This window comes from Saimiri boliviensis, chromosome 15 (genome assembly GCF_048565385.1).
Source record: "Saimiri boliviensis isolate mSaiBol1 chromosome 15, mSaiBol1.pri, whole genome shotgun sequence".
NCBI classification, from domain to species: Eukaryota; Metazoa; Chordata; class Mammalia; order Primates; family Cebidae; genus Saimiri; species Saimiri boliviensis.
Window position 1 is genome coordinate 5,285,985 of NC_133463.1, and position 21,028 is coordinate 5,307,012.

Genomic DNA, 21,028 nt, shown 5'->3' on the forward strand with positions numbered 1-21,028 from the left:
GAGAATACTGGAATTTGTTTTTCCGTTTTGCATTAAATTTGCTTAGATTATGGCCTTCATCTCCATCCATGCTGCTGCAAAGAGCAAGATTTTATTATCTTTTATGACCATGTAGTATTTATAGTGTATAGGTACCACATTTTCTTTGTCCAATATACCATTGATAGGCATTTGGGCATTCCATGTCTTTGCAATTGTGAATAGTGCTACGATGATCACGTGAACGTGTGTATCTTTTTGACAGAATGATTTATGTTCCTTTAGCTATATACCCAGTAATGGGATTTCTAGGCTGAATGGTAGTTCTTTTTTAACTTCTTTTTTATTATTATTATACTTTAAGTTCTGGAGTACATGTGCAGAATGTGCAGGTTTGTTACATAGGTATATACGTGTCATGGTGGTTTGCTACATCCATCACCCCATCGTCTGCATTAGATATTTCTCCTAACTCTATCCCTCCCCTAGAACCCCACCCGTGACAGGCCCCAGTGTGTGATGTTCCCCTCCCTGTGTCCATGTGCTTTCATTGTTCAACTCCCACTTATGAGTAAGAATGTGTGGTGTTTGGTTCTCTGTTCTTGTGTCAGTTTGCTGAAAATAATGGTTTCCAGGTTTACCCATGTCCCTGCAAAAAACATAAACTCATCCTTTTTTATGGCTGCATAGTATTCCATGGTGTATGTTTGCCACATTTTCTTTATCCAGTCTAACACTGACAGGCATTTGGGTCTGGTTCCTAGTCTCTGCTATTGTAAACAGTGCTGCAATAAACATATGTGTGCTTGTGTCTTTGTAAGATAATGATTTATAATCCTTTGACTATATACCCAGTAATGGGATTGTTGGGTCAAATGGTATTTCTAGTTCTAGATCTCTGTCTTTGATAAATCAGCAGACTGCTTTCCACAGTGGCTGTATGAATTTACATTCCCACCAACAGACTATGACACTCCCTTTTCTCTTCAGCCTTGCCAGAATCTGTTGTTTTCATCAATTTAATAATAGGCATTTTGAATTCTGTGAAAAATCTCTTTGTGGTTTTGATTTGCATTTCTCTGATGATTAGCGATGCTGAGCATTTTTTTCATGTTTGTTGGCCGTCTGTATGACTTCTTTTAAGAAATGCATGTTCATGTCCTTTGTCTATTTTTTAAGGAGTTGTTTGTTTTTTCTTTATCAGGTGTTTAGAGTTTTGCTTACACTTTATAATATTTTCTACTATATACCATTATGGCTATTATTTTTCTTTTTATATTGGTGGATATGCATTAATTTTACTAAATAAATTTATAATTTCTTATTACTGTCATGTCTAGGGCTTCGTAGAATTCCAGAATTACTAAATATTCACTTTTATAATTCCATGTATTTTTTCAATTATTTAGATTGCTTAAATTACTTTTTAAAATATTATGAGGTTTGCTTTAAAGGAAGTTATGTGATGACTAACTTAACTGTTTTATCTTTTTTTCAAAGGCTTAAATTGTCCCAAATAGTTTTATTGTGAAAGGGATATGATATTATATAAAATCTATTTAAAAGAAATATTTAAGATGAATTGAAATGACTGGATATTGCTTTTCAATAAGTTGTATAGTTTAATGTAGTAAAAAACAAAGTGTAGACATTTATTTATACAGAGATTGATGTCTTCAGGTTAGTGACAGCATCTTTTTCATTCTAATTATCTAGCAAAATAATATATACTAGTCAGTCACTTCATTAAAGTCTGTTGAATAAATTTTTCAAATGAAATTCTATATTAATTTATTCTGCCTCAATATCATTGCATATTACTTGAAATTTCTCCCGTGATTATTGACGCATATATGATTTTAATGTTTTATTGTATATTGTTTACATATAAAACTTTTAATTAGTATTTGATTTGAATGGATTTGGATTTGGGAAATATGTTGTTTCCAGAAGCTTTTATTTTAAATAGTGGAACTCTCCATTTTTCTTTCTCTCTCTCTCTCTCCACATATATATAAATGATCTAACTATATGTTGTACACAAGAGGCTAACATTAGATCTAAAGATATGGATCATTTAAAAAAGAAATGATGAGAAAATATATTCCGTGTAAATAGTAGCCCAAACCAGCTAAGTTTATAAACTAATATCAGAAAAACCTAAACTTTGAGTCATTATTACAAAAGGAAAAGTATTATATGTTGATGAAAGAGTTAATTTGTCAATCAGATACAACAACAGTAAACATAACATATATTCATCAAACATCAAAGCCTCCAAATAGGTAAAGTAAATATTGGCAAAGTTGGAGGGAGAAATTGTTACTCTATAATAACAATTGAAAGGTTTTATACACCACATAAAGGATAGAATTCACAACCAGACAGAAGACCAATAAGGAAATAGAGAACTTGAACAATACTATTAATTTCAATCTAATCCCTAGCCAGTTATTTTATGAATACAGAGAAACTGACTCCAAAGTATCTGGAAAGGAAAAAAGTTCAAGAATAATCAACACAATATTGAAGGACAAGAACAAAAATATAACACTTGTATTACCGCACTTCCAGACTTTCTATAAAGGTACAGTAATCAAGATGGTGTGGTTTTGGTGAAAAAAATAGACAAATACATCAATGTACCAGAAGAGAATGACCAGAAATTGACCCACATAAACACTATATTTTTAATTTTTTAATTTTTAATTTTTGTAAGTACATAGTAGGTGTATATATTTATGGGGTACATGAGATATTATGATGCAGACACAAAATGTGAAATAATCATGTCAGAGAGAATAGTGACTCACATAAATATAATTAAGTTATCTTGACAAAGAAGCAAGGACAATACAATGAGAAAATAATATACTTTTCAACAAATGGTGATAAAATAACTGGAGATCCACAAGCAGAAAGACAAATAATTTTACAGCCTTGACAACTTTTACAAAAAATAATTCAAAATGGATTAATTCAAAATGGATCAGATCTAAATGCAAATGAGTGAATGAAATAAAAATCAAAAACTATGCAACTTCTAGAAGCTAACACAGGAAAAAATCAAGATGACCTTGGATTTGAGGATTCTTTTTAGATACAACACCAAAGTCACAATTCACAAAAGAAAACACTGGTAAGTTAAACTTAAGTGTCAAGAAGACAAAAGGCAAACCACAGACCGGAAGAAAATATTTGCAAAAGACATATTGAATAAAGGATGATACTAAAATATACAAATAGCTTTTAAAAATTAACAGTATAGTGAAACCCTGTCTCTACTATATATACAAAAAATTAGCTGGGAATGGTGGCTTGCGCCGTTAGTTCCAAGTGTTCAGGAGGCTGAAACAGGAGAATTGCTTGAACCCAGGAGGCAGAGGTTGCAGTAAGCCAGTATCACTCCCCTAAATTCCAGCTTGGGTGACAGAGTAAGACTCTGTCTGAAAAAAGGAAAAAAAAGCAAACTTACACCACACTAAAAAATATATTTAGGTAAAGAATAAACATGTGGATACATCTAACTAAGGAGGTCAAAGATGTCTGCAATGAGAATTACAAAACACTGCTCAAGTAAATCAGAGATGACACAAACAAATGAAAAAACATGCCACGGTCATGGATAGGAAGAATCAATATCAGTATATTGGCCATACTGCCTTAAGCAATTTATACATTCAATGCTATTTCTATTAAACTACCATTGAGATTGGAACCAAACAAGAACACAAACAGTGAAGACAATCCAAAGTAAAAAATAAAAGTTAAAAAAAAAAGTTTTTTTTAATTAAAAATAAATTTTAAAAAGTGGATTGGCAGCTGGCAAGATGGCTGAATAGGAGCAGCTCTGGTCTGCAGCTCCCAGTGAGATCAACAAAGAAGACAGCTGATTTCTGCATTTCCAGCTGAGGTACCTAGTTCGTATCATTGGGACTGGTTAGATAGTGGGTGAAGCCCATAGAGGGTGAGCTGAAACAGGGTGGGGCATCACCTCACCCAAGAAGTGCAAGGGATCGAGGACCTCCCTCCCCTAGCCAAGGAAAGCTATGAGGGACTGTGGTGTAAAGAATGATGCATTCCAGCCAAGATACTATGCTTTTTCCAGGGTCTTCACAACCGCAGACCAGGAAATTTCATTGGTTGCCTATGCCAGCAGGGCACTGGTTTTCAACCATAAAACTGGACTATCATTTGGGCAGAAACTGAGTTACCTGCAGGAGGTTTTTTTTCATACCCTGGTGGCACCTGGAGTACCAGCCAGACCAGACTGCTCACTCTCCTGGAAAGGGGGTTGAATCCAGAAAGCCAAGTGGTCTAGCTAGGCTGATCCTGCTCCCATGGAGCCCAGCAAGCTATGATCCACTGGCTTGAAATTCTCACTGCCAGCACAGGAGTTTGAAGTCGCCTTGGGATGCTCTACCTTGATTGAGGGGAGGGGTATCCACCATTACTAAAGACTGAGTTAGGCAGTTTTCCCCTCACAGTGTAAACAGAGCCACTGGGAAGTTTGAACTGGGTGGAGCCCACCACAGCTCCGCAAAGCCACTGAAGCCAGACTGCCTTTCTAGATTCCTCCTCTCTGGGCAGAGCTTCTCTGAAACAAAGGCAGTAACCCCATCAGGGGTTAATAGATAAAACTCTCATCTCCCTGGGTCAGAGCACCTGGGGGAAGGGACTGCAGTGGGTGCAGCTTCAGCAGACTTAAACATTTCTGCCTAGTGACTCAGAAGAGAGCAGATTTCCCAGCACAGTGCTCAAGCTCTGCTAAGAGACAGACTGCCTCCTCAAGTGGGTCCCTGATCCCTGTGCCTCCTGACTGAGAGACACATCCCTGGAGGGGTGAATAGACACCTCATACAGGAGAGTTCCAGCTGGCATTTGGCTGGTTCTCCTATGGGATGAAGCTTCCAGAGAAAGGAACAGGCAGCAATCTTTGCTGTTCTGCAGCCTCTGCTGGTGATACACAGGCAAACAGGGTCTGGAGTGGTCCTTCAGCAAACTCCAGCAGACCTGCAGCAGAGGAACCTGACTGTTAGAAGGAAAACTGACTAACAAAAAGGAATAGCATCAAAGTCAATGTAAAGAACATCCACACAAAAACTCCATCCAAAGGTGACCAACATCAAAGACCAAAGGTAGATAAATCCATGAAGATGAGGAAAAACAGACTCAAATGGCTGAAAGTTTCAAAAACCGGAATGCCTTTTATCCTCCAAAGAATCACAACTCCTTGCCAGCAAGGGAACAAAACTGGACAGAAAAATAATTTGATGAATTGACAGAAATAGGCTTAAGAGGTGGGTAATAACAAACTCCTTTGAGCTAAAGGAACATGTTCTAATCCAATACAATGAAGCTAAGAACCTTGAAAAAAGGTTAGAGAAATTGCTAACTAGAACAACCAGTTTAGAGAAGAACATAAATTGCCTGATGGAGCTGAGAAACACAGCACGAGAACTTCATGAAGCAAACACAAGTATCAATAGTCGAATCAATCAAGGCAAAGAAAGGATATCAGAGATTGAAGATAAATGTAATGAAATAAAGCATGAAAACAAGATTAGAGAAAAAAGAATGAAACAGAATCAACAAAGCCTCCAAAAACTATGGACTATGTGAAAAGACCAAACCTACATTTGATTGGTGTACCAGAAAGTGATGGAGAGAATGGAAGCAAGTTTGAAAACACACTTCAGGATATTATCCAGAAGAACATCCCAACCTAGTAAGACAGGCCAACATTCAAATTCAGGAAATACAGAGAGCAGCACAAAGATACTCCTCAAAAACAGCAACCACAAGACACATAATTGTCAGATTCACCAAGGTTGAAATGAATGAAAAAATTTTAAGGGCAGCCAGAGAGAAAGGTTCATTTACCTACAAAAGGAAGCCCATCAGACTAACAGCGGATCTGTCTGCAGAAACCTTACAAGATGGAAGAAAGTGGGGGCCAATGTTCAGCATTCCTAAAAGAAAGAATTTTCAACCATAAATTTTATATCCAGACAAAGTAAGCTTCATATGCAAAGGAGAAATGAAATCCTTTACAGACAAGCAAATGCTTAGAGATTTTGTCACCACCAGATCTACCTTAAAAGAATATCCAAAAGAAGCCTAAATATAGAAATAAATAATCAGTATCAGCCACTGCAAAAACATAACTAATTGTAAAGATCATTGATACTATAAAGAAATTGCATCAACTAACAGGCAAAACAACCAGCTACAATCACAATGACAGGATCAAATTCACACATAACAATATTAAACTTAAATGTAAATAGGATAAATACCCCAATTAAAAGACACAGTCTGGCAAATTTGATAAAGAGTCGAGACTCATTGGTGTGCTGCATTCAGGAGACCCACCTCATATGCAAAGACGCTCATAGCCTTAAAACAAATTGATGAAAGAATATTTACTGAGAAAATGGAAAGAAAAATAAATCAGGGGTTTTAATCCTAGTATGAGATAAAAGTCACTTTAAACCAACAAAGATTAAGAAAGACAGAAGGGCATTACATAATGGTAAGGAATCAATATGAGAGACAGCTAACTATCCTAAATGTATTTGCACCTAGTATAGGAGAACCAGATTCATAAAGCACGTTCTTGGAGACCTACAAAGAGACTTAGATTTCCACCCAGTAATAGTGGGAGACTTTAACATTCCTTTAACACTCCACTGTCAATATTAGACAGTTCAATAAGAAGAAAATTAACAAGGATATTCAGGACTTGAAATTGTCCCTGGACCAAGTGGACCTAATAGACATCTGCAGTACTCTCCACAATTCCACAGAATATACATGCTTCTCAGCACCACATTGGACTTATTCTAAAGTTGACCACATAATTGGATGTAAAACATTCCTCAGCAAATGCAAAAGAATGAAAATCATAATAATAAGTCTCTCAGATCACAGCACAAGCAAATTATAACTCAGGATTAAGAAACTCCCTCAAAACTGCACAACTATATTGAAACTGAACAACCTGCTCCTGAATGATTAAAGGGCAAATAATGAAATAAAGGCAGAAATAAGTAAGTTCTTTGAAGCCAATGAGAACAAAACACAAAGTACCAGAATCTCTTCGACACAGCCAAAGCAGTGTTTAGAGGGAAATTTATAGCACTAAATGCCCACATTAGAAAGAAGGAAAGATCTAGAATTGTCACCCTAACATTGCAATTAAAAGAACTAGAAAAATAAGAGCAAACAACTTTAAAAGTAAGCAGAAGACTAGAAATAACTAAGATCCAAGCAGAAATGAAGGAGATAGACACACACACACACACACAAACTTCAAAAAAATCAATGAATCCAGGAGCTGGTTTTTTGAAAAGATTAACAAAATCAATAGGCTGCTAGCCAAAATAATAAAGAAAAGAGAGAAGAATGAAATAGATGCAATAAAAATGATAAAGGAGATATCACCACTGATCCTACAGAAATACAAACTATCATTAGATAATACTATAAACACCTCTATGCAAATAAACTAGAAAATCTAGAAGAAACTGATACTTTTCTGGACACCTACATCCCCCCAAGACTAAACCAAGGAGAACTTGAATCCTTGAATAGACCAATAATCAGTTCTAAAATTGAGGCAGTAATTAAAAACCTACCAAAGAAGAAAAGCTCAGAATGGATTTGGCTATGATGGATTCATAGACAAATTCTACTAGAAGTACAAAGAGGAGCTGGTACCATCCCTTCTGAAGCCATTCCGAGCAATAGAAAAAAGAATGGCTCCTCCTTAACACACTTTATGAGACCAGCTTTGTCCTGATACCAGAACCTGGCAGAGACACAACAAAAAAAGAAAATTTCAGGTCAATATCCTCAATATATATTGGCAAACTGAATCCAGCAGCACATCAAAAAGCTTATCCAACATGATTCAATTGGCTTCATCCCTGGGATGCAAAACTAGTTCAATATACACAAATCAATAAACATAACCCATCACATTAACAGAGCCAATGACAAAAACCACATGATTATCTCAGTAGATGCAGAAAAGGCCTTCAATACAATTCAATACCGCTTCAATGCTAAAAACTCTCAATAAACTAGGTGTTGATAGAATGTATCTCAAAACAATAAGAGATATTTCTGACAAACACTCAGCCATTCTAGCTTTTGAATGGGCAAAAGCTGAAAACATTTCTTCTGAAAACCAGCACTAGGGTGCCCTCTCTCACCACTCCTATTCAACATAGTATTGGAAGTTCTGGCCAATGCAATCAGGCAAAAGAAATAAATAAGAGGTATTCAAATAGAAAAAAAAAAGGAAGTAAAATTGTCTCTATCTGCAGATGACATAATTGCATATTTAGAAAACCCCAATGTCTCAGCCCCAGAACTCCTTAGGCTGATAAGTAAATTCAGAATTTTCCTCTTTAATGATTTATATCATTGGTATTTTACTTTGAATAAATATGTTTTTAGTTGCAGGACATATCAAAATGCAAAGTGCTGAGTCTACTTTCAAGAAATATGATTTATGATATAGGAGAGACAAAAAATTATTATAGACAATTCCCACTTCTTGGCAATTAAACCTTTTATAACTCAAATTTTGTTATTTGGAAAGGCAACAGATTTCTGTTATTTTCTGCTTCAGAGAATTATATTTGTAGAATATGTTTCTGAAAGAAGCTTTACTTTGCAAGATATTACAGATTGATGGGAATGGCTCCATAAAATGATGATTCTATATCTCATGAATGCAGCACATCAGTTTTTGTCATAAGTGTTTATTCAAGCTAATATGTCATCTACTAATGTGACAGGCTATTACTTAGACTTCAAGATAAAACTTCAGCATGATCAATTCAAGATCACCTTATCACTTCTATTGAAAACAATTCAATGAAACATATCATTCTTATTCACTGTACACATAAAACAAGACACTAAAAGCATTTATTTTATGCATGTTGTAATAATTATTTCATGGATAAAATACTTCTGAAAATTAAATGATAATATTGAATCGCAAATGTTAACATTTGATATTTTTAATTTACTTTAAAAATATTGAGACATAGTATTAACTTTGTATGATTGACTTTTACCATTTAAAAAAGAACTATTTCTTGATTTGAATGCAGATATTAATTCCACTGACTTACATTGTTTCTTTTTTTTCCTTTAGGCTGTCCTTTGGAGGTATAAATTTTCTCAGCTTAAAGGTTCTTCAGATGATGGCAAGAGCAAAATCAAATTTTTGTTTCAGAATCCAGATACTAAACAGATTGAAGCAAAGGTAAACCCAAGAAATTCATCACATAAGACCTGTAACCACATTAATGCCATTAAGGAACAAAGGGGAGAAACTTTCAGGGAATCACAAGAGCAAAAACACACATACTCTGCTTATCTTGAAATAGCCCTCATGGCCAGAAGAATAAATTTACTTTAAGATTTTATTGGCAAATTTTCACTTAAAGTCATCACTTAAAATAAATTACACAAAACTAATTGGATTTCTTAATTTTAATTCCTTATAAACTGCATCTGGGTTACACTAAAATAATGTCCTGGGAGCTAACACAGTCCTTTGGTGGTTTCTTCCTAAGTAATAATTAAAAATACTTTGTAAAACTCTGACTTTATATTTACATAAATTTACATAGTTACGTTTTATTTATATATTTCTCATGTATTCAAAGTCTGCATTATTTTTATTACCATAGTATAAAATTGACAATAACAATGTTTGCCTTAGAATAAATTATAAATGCATTATCTCAGTATGGAGGAAAGAATAAGTAACACATGCGAAGTGAAAAAATTATATCTATGAACATGAAAACTCAATATAATTTTTCAGCTATAAATTAAATTTACCATATTTCTGTTATACCCCTTTCCTTATTAAATTCAGGGATAAGGAGCCTTAGCTTGATATTTAGAACCTTCCAAGGAATGTTCCCTGGATGATATTCTAGGCAAAGTCTCCTGTAACACTGCTCTATATTCAGATTAGAATTCTCTTTCTTTTAACAAGGTGATTCCTTCTAGACTTACATATCTTCTGCTTTTCTCTTAAGTTTTTTCCTTAGCTTTTTGTCTGAGTATCTCTGGAGATGTCCCATTCTTGTCTCTTACTTGTCTTTGGATTAATCTTTTCTGCCCTTCCTAGCTCACGGGTTGTGTAAGGTGGGAACTGTCATCTCTCCTACAACAGGCTCCTTTGCCTGCAGCACTGATGTTCCCAGGGGCTGGCCTCACATTTGTCTCCCATCAGTTTACACAAATGCCTTGACAACGTCTTCCACTCCCTTTATTTTACCTGCCTCATAAGTTTTTTCAACACATCCTCTTCCCTAAATATAGACCCATCTCTGCACCTGACCTTTCTCCACCTCTTGCTACTGTTCCTATTCTCTCTCTCCAGGTACCACTTATCAATCATTTATTTGTGCCAACCACAAAGTATTCTAACAATATCAAAGAATGCATTACTCTTTGCAGAAATTATTTACCTTTCTTTGGGAGGCCGAGGCGGGTGGATTATTAGGTCAGGAGATCGAGACCATCCTGCCCAACACGGTGAAATTCCGTCTCTACTAAAAAATACAAAAATTATCTGGGCGTGGTGGTGCACGCCTGTAGATCCAGTGCTTGGGAGGCTGAAGGCAGGAGATTTGCTTGAAGCCAGGAGGCAGAGGTTGCAGTGAGCCGAGATCGCGCCATTGCACTCCAGCCTGGCACCTGGCAACAGAGCGAGACTCTGTCTCAAAAAAAAATAAATAAATAAATAAAATTACCCTTAGCTATTTCTTAATCTTTAAAAGCAGAGCACAAATTGTAATACTGATAAAAGATGCTAGTATTGTCAGTCTGTATTATTCTAGCATTTATTCTGATGGGAACCTCAACCGCCAGTTGCTGACAGCAGTGTAGGATTCAGCTAGTTACTTCAACACTTTTTAATAAGCTAACAAACCCTTTCACAGGAATAAGAGAGATAAATGCAATCTAACGGCTACCAACTGTAGTATTTAAATGTTAATTTAGTGTAGCATGTATTATGCATGCAATTAATTATACTGACAACTATAATAGAAATTACCTGTCAGCTACTAAATATTACCCATTCTTGTAATTTTTGTGTTTTAAAGCTTTAGCTCATCATGTAATTCATTAAGAGCTAACCTAAGAAAAGATACTTGGTTGAGTGCAATTCTCAAATTTATAGGAAGTAATTATGGAGTAATGAAAAAAATAGTCTTAAAAATAGTGAGACTATGACACTTGTGAGTTGTTGAAATTCTTTAAATTCAGGATTTTTTTTTTTTATAAAATAAAAGAAAATAATATCTCCATGGGTAATACTGAAAATACCCAATAAAATAAGAAGACTATTTAAGCTACAAACAATGCTAGCCAATCGGAATGGTGGCCAGTCCTACAGAATTGCTTAGTCATACTTGTATCACCTGAACGTTACCTCTGCTGACATAAAAACTGTGTAAGAACTGAAGGCAGCAATTTACTGACTACGGTGTAACCTCTATAACTACGACTTGTGAGCAGTAAGCTAACATCACAGGAGCAAAGCAATAGTACGGTGGATGTCCTTGTGTGGCTGTAAGTTCTCATTTCTCAGGGATAAATGCTGGAAAGGCAAATTACACTATAGAATAGAAAATGTTTGTTTAGTTTTAAATAAGATGCCAAATTATATTCTATATTGGCTATAGAACATAAGTAACATTTTACATCCTACCAGTAATGTGTAAGTGATCCAGTTTCTCTACATCCCTACCAGTTTGGGGTATTGTCACTTAAAATTTTGGTTCTGTTTATCATAGTCTTAATTTACATTTCCCTCAAGTCTGGTAATGATAAACAACGTTTTACATGCCTATTATCTAGCCGTGTATGTTATATCCTCTTGGGTGAGGAGATTTCTCTTCCTGTTTCTTGCCCATGTTCTGATAATATTGTTAGATTATTATTTTGTTGGTGCCTTCTCTCTGTTTTTCTGTTAACTATGCTAGAGGCTTTTCAAAGAATCACATTAATTTCTTATTAATTTCTATGTTGGGCTCTGTAATCATTTCAATGAATTCTGCTCTTTTAATATTAGCCATTTTTTAGTAGCTTTGGCTTTTATATTGCTCTCATTTTTAACTTTTTTTGAGATAATATTTTAGAATTGTAATTTGAAATATCCTTTCTAGTATAGGAGTTAGTTTTATAATTTCGCTTTTAGCACTGCATTTGCTGTAGCCCCAAAATTCTGACATCTTGTGTTTCTATTTTCATCAGTTCAATATGTTTTTATTTCCCTTATGTCTTTCTCTTTGACAAATAGATATCTGCCTTTCTTTTTTCAAAACAGACTTTAATTTTTCAGAGCAGTTTTAAGTTCAAAGCAAAGATGAGTGGAAGGGACAAAGATTTCCTGTATATCACCTGTCCCCACACAAGCACAGCCCACTCTGTAGTCAACATCCTTCACCAGAGTGGCACATTAGTTATAGCTGATGAGCTAACAGTGATACATCATTATCACCCAGAGTCCGTAGTTTCCATTAGGGTTCACTTTGATGTTACACATGCTATGGGTTTTGATACATATAGGGACAGGTATCTGCCATTATAGGATCATAGTCATTTCACTACCCTAGACATCTTTTGTGCCCTTTCTATTCACCTCTACTCTCCCCACCCCAAGAAATGACTCATATTTAAAACTTGTCTCCATAGTTCTGCTGTTTTCAAAATGTCATGTACTTGGATCATACAGTAGCTAACCTTTTCATATTGGCTTATTTTACTTAGTGATATGACTTTAAGTTGCCTCCACGTCTTTTCATGACTTAATAACTCAGTTCTTTTTAGTACTGAATGATATTCAATTTTCTGAATGTACAAAAGTTTATTGATCCATTCACCTACAGATAGGTATCACGGTTGCCTCCATGTTTTAGAAGTTATAAACAAAACTGCTCTAAACATCTATATTCAGGATTCTGAATAGACATACGTTTTCAACTTTCTTGGGTAATAGCATGTGTGTGATTGCTAGATCATATGGTAAAAGTATGTTTAGGTTTTTAAAAACTGCCAAACTATCTTCCAAAGTAATGGTGGAACTTTCCATTTTCATCACCAATTAATGAAAGTTGCTTTTGCTCTGCAATGTCACCAGTATCTATTGTTGTCCATATTCTGGATTTGGACCATTCTAATAGCTGTATAGTAGTATCTCATTGTTGTTTGTATTTACCTGATGATATACAATGTGGGGCATACTTTCATATGCTTATTTTCATCTCTATATAGTCTTTGGTAATGTGTCTTTTAAGGTTCCAGGCTCATTTTTAATTGGAATTTTTGTTTTGATATCACTGAGTTTTAACAGTTCTTTACATATTTTGTTTAGCATCTTTTATCTGATATGCTGTCTGCAAATAATTTTGTCCAATTTGTTGTTTGTCTTTTCACACTTTTGAGAATGTCTTTCATAGAGCAGAAAATTTTAATTTAATAAAGTCCAGTTTATCAATTGTTTCTTTCATGGATCATGCACTTGGCATAGAATCTAAAAAGTCATTGCCAAAGCCAAGGTCATCTAGACCTTGTACTATATTATCATCTAGGAGTTTTTATATTATTGTGTTTTACAATTGGGGCTGTGTTCTGTTTTGAATTATTTTTTTGTGAAGGGTGTAAGATTTCTGTCTAGCTTTTTTATGGTTTTTTTTTTTTTTTTGCATGTGGATGTCCAGTTTTCCCAGTATTATTTGTTGAAAAGACCATATTTACTCCATTGAATTTTTTTGCTCCTTGGTCAAAGATTAGCAGACTATATTTTTGGGTCTATTTCTAGGCTTTCTCTTCTGTTCCACTGATCTATTTGTCTTTTTTTTTCCCCCAGCATCACACTGTCTTTAGCTTTAGAGTATATGTCTTGAAGTTTGGTAGCGTCAATCCTTCAACATTGATCTTGATTTTCAATATTGCATTGGCTATTCTGGATCTTTTGCTACTCTCTCTATATTTCAGAATCAATTTGTCAATATCCAAAAGTAGCTTGCTGGAATTTTGATTGGAATTTTATGAGATCTGTCGTTCAAATTTGGAAGAACTGACATCCAGACAATATTGAATCTTCCTGTCCATGAACATGAAATATATTCCATTTATTTAGTTGTTCTTAGATTTATCAATGTCTGATGGTTTCCCTCATATAGTTTTTTTGTATATTTAGTTAGTTTTATATTAACTTACCTAATATGTGTCTGAGAATATCTTTGGCTTTTTTTACAACCTTAGTAGAAAAGTTTTGGATATTCCCACAATTAAGAATGATATCAGCTGTTGGTTTGGTAGGTAATAGTTACCAAGTTGAGGATGTCCCCAACCTCCTCCTAGTTTACTGAGAGTTTTTATCATGTATGAGTGTCCAGTGAGTTTTCCACATCTATTGATATGATCATGCGATTTTTCTTCTTTGGCCTGTTGATTTAATGTAATACATTAATTGAATTTCAAGTTTTAAAGAAGGCTTTCATATCAACTATAACAGAGGATTCTTCTATTTCTCCTTGCAGTCCTATCAGTCTTGCCTCACGTATATTTATGCTCTTTTTTCAGGTGTATACATGCTAAGGACTGTTATGTTTTAGGAGATAATTTATTTACCATTGTGTAACGTCCCTTTCTTTCCCTGAAAACTTTCCTTGGTGAAGTCCACTCTGTCTAGAATCAATAAAACTCCTAGTGCTTTCTTTAGATTAGTGTTAGCATAACACGTCGTTCTCTGTTCATTCACTTTTAATCTATATGTGCTTATAACATTGAAAGTGGATTTCTTTCAGATAACATATGCTTTGGTCTTATTTCTTTATCCATTTTGACAATCTTTATTTTTTAATATGCATATTTAAGACCACTAATGTTCAAAATAGCTTTTGATACAGATGGATAAATATCTACAATATTTTTTATTCTTCTGAATTTATTGCCCTTGTTCTTTATTCTTATTTTCGTTTTCCATGTTTACAGCTTTTGTAATTTTAACTAAATATTTAATATGATCCATTCTCTCTCCTTATTAGCACAACAGTTATATATTGTTTTATTTTTTATCAGTGGTAGCTCTAGACCTTGTAAAATATGTTTACAACTAAACCAAGTTCACTTCAAATAACACTACACTGCTTTGTATGCTGTATATCTTATGATAACAAAATCCTCCTAATTCCTGCCTCTCGTTCCTTATATTACTGCTGTCACTCATTTTGCTTATACGGAAATATACACAATCTAATACATTGTTATTATTTTAAATAAATTGTTACCTGTTAGATAAATAACATTTCATTTTTTCTTTTTTGTTAGAATTTCCATTTTCTGTGTACATTGCTTATTTGTTCTTGCATGTAGTCTACTTCATTTATTAAAGCTTGTGACATATTGATCATAGTTGTTTTAAATGCCTGTTCTAATAAATGCAATGTCCGTCCCATATCTGCACCTGATTGTGATGCTTGCCCTGTTTGTAAACTCTGGTGTCTTTTTTCCTTGTATTATGAATTGCAATGCTTTCTTGATTGTCAGGCATGAGGTACTGAGTAAAAGGAACTGTTATAAGCATGCCTTCAGTAGTGTTGTGTTAAGGTGAGGGAGGGGAGTGTTCTACAGTTTTTGAGTAGGTCTCAATCTTTTAGCAGGCCTGTGCCTCTGAACTGTGACTTCACATGTGCTGCTCAGTCACCCCCACTTAAGTGGGACAGGATGGCTGGAGAATGTTGGAGTGGGGTATTTCCCTTCTCCAAGGTGAGTTAGGCTCTGATGAAACACCAGCAGGTTAGGCTCGGGTTACCTAGTTTCTCCTGAGGGCAGGCCTTTCTAAGAAGAACATAGTGCCTAAGCTAGAGCGCAGACACATGGGCAAAGTCATGAGAGTTGAACTTCCCAAGACCTTAGAATATACCTTCATACCAGTGAACACAGAGTATGAGATACAGAATCAATGAAAATTATCCTGGAGTCTTAAGATTTACTGTCTTCCCTACTGGGTTTTGGACTTATGTAGGCCTGCCATTTCTTTCTTTTTTTCTAATTTTTCCCTTTTAGAATAGGAATATCAACTAAATGTCTGTTATACCATTTTATCTTGTAAATAAATAACTTGTTTTTGATTTCACAGATTCAAAACTACAAGGAACTTGCCTTGAGTCTCAAAAGAGAATTGGGACTTTGGGCCTTCAAGTTGATGTTGGAAAAGTTAAAACTTTTGGGACTGTTGGGAGGGAATGATTTTGTTTTGCATTGTAAAAAGGACATGAGTTTTACGGGGTCAGGAGTGAAATGCTTTGCTTTGAATATGGTTTGTTCCTCTGAAATTCATGTCAAACTTTGATTCCCAATATGGCAGTGTTGGAATGTGGGGCCTAGAGGGAGATGTTCAGGTGGTGGGGGCAGATTCCCCCCCAAATAAATTAATTACCTGCTGCAAAGGTGAGTGAGATCCTACTCTTGTGGAAATGGTTGTTTCCCACTGGAGTGGGCTGTTAAAAAGAATCTGGCTTCTGTGACTTGCCCTTCTGTCATCCTGTGATCTCTTTGCACATGCCCACTTGACTTCCGTATTTTGCCAGGGGGTGAAGCTGCCTGAAACCTTCACAAATGCAGCTGCCACATTGCACAGTTTTCAGTTACCAGAGTAATGAGCCAAGAGGTTTATCTCTTTTCTTTATAAGTTATCCAGCCTCAGTTATTCTGTTACAGCAACACAGACTAAGACACAGACCTTGTCATTACTTGACTTGACTCTGACCTTGCTCATTGGGAAAATCCCTAACCTAAGCATTTAACAATTAACAGCAGTTGTTTAAGGTCACACCTGCATGAACTGACAATACCAGCTGCAGCAAAAAAAATACTGTTGAAAAACTTAAGATCTGAGGAATGAAATGTTAATAAGGGGCTTTTAGTAGCTCCAGTACATTCCTGAGAAACTAGAAAGGCACATAAATGTGCCAGGCTGTGCACATGACAGCAAAAGATGCCCTAAACGCTCAGTTATGGCTGGCCTTAAGGACCTCTGCAAGACGAAAGCAAAGACTTAGAGTTGTAAATTGCCAGAGCATTAAAGTGCCAGAAAACATACACAGAGCCTCATGGAAAAGTTGTAAAACTTTGCTTCTAGTCATTTACAGATACGTTGGTCAAAACAATAGGTGACCAAGAAACTACATAGAAACAGTCTGTTTCCTATCAGTGAAACAGATAGGAAAATAACAATAACAAACTGCAACTGCCTCAGACTCTTGGGAAGAATGAGAATCTGACTTCCAAGTATATTCTTTGAAATGCCAGTTTTAAACAAAAATTATGAGACATTGAAAAAATGAGAAAAAAAACTCAAAATTGTGTTTTTTCTGTAAGAAAATATACTCAGTAGAACCTTTTTCTGAGGACAACCATCTGATGCACTTACTAGTAAAACAAATTATGTCATGTCTTAAAAATACATTAAATGGTCTAAACAAAACTATGCTCAAAGAATTAGCACGTTTGACCAAATAGAGGTCAATGAAAGAATAAAAGTAATAAAAAGAATCAAACAAAATTCTTCAGTTGAAAAGTACAATAACTGATGTTTTATAAATCCTTAGATGAACTGAACAAAAGATTTGAGTTTATGAAGAAAGATTAAGAGAACATGAAGAGTTCACTATATCTCAGTGTCAATAGAACAACTGAGATTATCCAGTCTAAGAAATAACAAAAATATAAATGAAGAAAAATAGCAGAGTCTCAGAAGTCTATATGACAGCATAAATTGTGCTGTGATATATATAAATGGAATACCAAGAAAAAAAGAAGATACAGCGGTAGAAAGAACACTTTAAGAAATAACAGCTGGAAACCTCTCAAATTTAATATTAATCTATATATTTGAAGGACTCAATTAACTCCATGTGAGATAAAAACAAACACATACAGTCATCATGCTTGACCAGCAACAGGCCAGAGAATCTTAGAAACAGCAAAAGAAAAATGAGTCACAACATGCAAAGAATCATTAATAAGAATAACAGCTCATTTTTAATATTAAACTGTGTAAGTCGGAAAGTAATAGAATGACACGTTTAAGCGCTGAAATGAAAAGGCTGTCATATAAGAGGTTCTTATTCAGTGAAACTCTTCTTCCAAGATGGAGGAAAATTAAGTCATTATTACATATGTAAAAAAAAAGAACATTTACCGCTAGTAACTATACACTAGAGAAAATAATTTTTAGATAATATCTTGAATTCACACTTAGAAATAATAAAAACACTATTAATGGTAAATACATAATTCAATTTAAATGACAGTATAAATGCATTTTAATTGGTGCTATTCTTCTGAAGTATTTGAAAGAAAAATTCATAAAATGATAATTATATCACTGTGTCTTTGGGCTTGTAATGGATAAAGATGTGTATGACAATAGCACAAAGAAGTGGAGGAAACAGAGGTATATAGAACCAAATTTTTTGAGCACTATTGAAATTCTCATTGTTGTGAACTAAATTATTTTAAAATGTGATTATATTCCTCCAAATAATAAAAAATAATGATGAAAAGAAATGAGAATTAAAATTATATGTACTATGTATTTATACATAATTTATATAAATAGTGTATACATATTTATAGACATGTACATATACAATGTTATACCCCCACAAATGGAAACAGTAATTGAAAAATAAAGAAACAAGGCCGGGCGTGGTGGCTCAAGCCTGTAATCCCAGCACTTTGGGAGGCCGAGGCGGGTGGATCACGAGGTCGAGAGATCGAGACCATCCTGGTCAACATGGTGAAACCCCGTCTCTACTAAAAGTGCAAAAAATTAGCTGGGCATGGTGGCGCGTGCCTGTAATCCCAGCTACTCGGGAGGCTGAGGCAGGAGAATTGCCTGAACCCAGGAGGCGGAGGTTGCGGTGAGCCGAGATCGCGCCATTGCACTCCAGCCTGGGCAACAAGAGTGAAACTCCGTCTCAAAAAAAAAAAAAAAAAAAAAGAAAAGAAAAATAAAGAAACAAACAAAAACTTGTGATATATGTTGAATTTTACCTTATGTATAATTACATTGAAAGTAAATATATTAAACACTCTAACAAGAGGCAGAGATTAACAATAATTTTTAAAATGATTTAACTGTATGATGTTCTCAAGAGAAATAGTTTTAAATTGAAAAGCACTCTAGTGTATACAGTACATCACTGCAATCAAGATACTGACAATGAAACATTCAAGACAGAACATTTGCATCCTGACCCTGTTTTATTTTTATTGTTATTCAGTTCAACATATTTTTTTTCTTTCTTTTGAGACTCTCTTGTATGTAATGGAAAATTTGTAATTCTGTGGCTTCATTTTCAAGTGTCAGATATTGTTTTTGTTTTCTTTCTTTTACTCATACTTCTGTGGTCAAAAAACACAGCTTCTAGCACTTTAATATTTTAAAATTGATTGAGATTTGTTTTATGCCCCCAGTATGTTCAAATTTCTACAGAAACATGCAAATAATGCATATTCTATTTTTGTTTGGCAAAAGTTCTAAAAATGTTAGTTTGATTTTGTCAGTTGATGGTGTTTTTGAATTCTGTATATCTGGTGACATTCTGTTTTACTCTTTTATCAATTAAGAGAGATGTTGAAGACTTCAATGTAATTGTGTATTTCATCAGTTTATTTTTTACATACTTTACAGCTAAGTTATTTGGTGCATACATACTTAGAGTGGATATGTTTTTCTTATAGTTTTATACTTTTATTATTAATTAATTTGTCTCATTTTGTCCAGTAATTTTCTTTACTTTGAAGTTTAGCTCATCTAATGTCAATATAGCCACTAGTCATTTTTCTTCATAAGAATGTACATGATGTATCTTTTATTATCTTTTACTTTAAATATAACTACATCATTATATTTAGTGAGCTTGTAGTTAGCATAAGTTTGGAACCTGGTTTTTAATCTATTCTGCTACTCTCTGTGTATTGATTGGTGTATTTAGACAACTTAACTTTTTATTGTAATTATCAATGTCTTGACTTATATTTACCATTGTATATTTGAATTTTCTTCTCTCTCTTTTCCTTTTCCATTTTTCTGTTTTTTTTTCTGCCTTCATGTGCCTTTTTTGAACATACTCTTTTAGAAATCGATTTTATCCATAGCATTTTTGAGTATACTTCAACATATAGTGTTCTTAGTGGTTACTCTCAGGGTTACATTTTGTACATATCTTCACATTCTAGTGAAATCAACAGCCTATCAGTTAGGTGTAGAAACCTTAACATATTTTAAGTCTCTTCACTTATTTCATTGTATTTTACATTTTATAATATATAATATATTATAGTTTATAATATTTATATATTATAAGTAAGCATCTATTAATAAATACTATTAATACATTTATACTATATTGTTATATATAAATTATACTTATATATGCATATATATTATATATTTATATTTTATATAGTTATATATAAATATATAAACTATTATATATTTAAAATGTATATTAATATGTTTTGTATTTTATAATATTTTACACTATTCTATCAATATTTTTAAATATTTTATTTACATATAGTAAGAACCAAATCAGAAAATGTTACAATTTTTGTTTCAATACCCACATATAAGTTAGAAAACTCAAGAGAAGAAGTGAAGTATTTATGGATTACTTTTCTTACCATATTATTTCCTTCTTCCTAAGTTCCAAGACAGCTTCTGTAATTATTTTCTGTTTTTGTCCTTTTTAAGTCATGTTTTTAGGTTAGGTCTTCTTATTGTAAATTTATTTATTTATTTATTTATTTATTTATTTATTTATTTTAGCTGAGAATGGCTTGATTTTCCCTTGATTTCTGAAGCACTGTTTTGCTGGATATAGGATTCAGGATTGACAGTTCTTTTCTTTCAGCAGTTGAAAAGTCTTGTGCCACTTCCTTCTGGCTGTATGATTTCTGATGAGAAATTCTCTGTCATTTGACT

General features: G+C 34.0%; 1 protein-coding gene across 3 annotated transcripts in view; it reads left to right on the forward strand.

Annotated features, from left to right (window-relative positions):
• Nucleotides 1-21,028, forward strand: part of SNTG1 (syntrophin gamma 1) — a 756,922-nt gene that overhangs the window by 726,817 nt on the left and 9,077 nt on the right. For all 3 annotated transcript variants that reach the window (XM_074386645.1, XM_074386647.1, XM_074386646.1), the window contains one exon: nt 9,155-9,265. In XM_074386645.1, the coding sequence (XP_074242746.1) occupies nt 9,155-9,265 (111 nt within the window). The remainder of the gene's footprint in view (nt 1-9,154; nt 9,266-21,028) is intronic.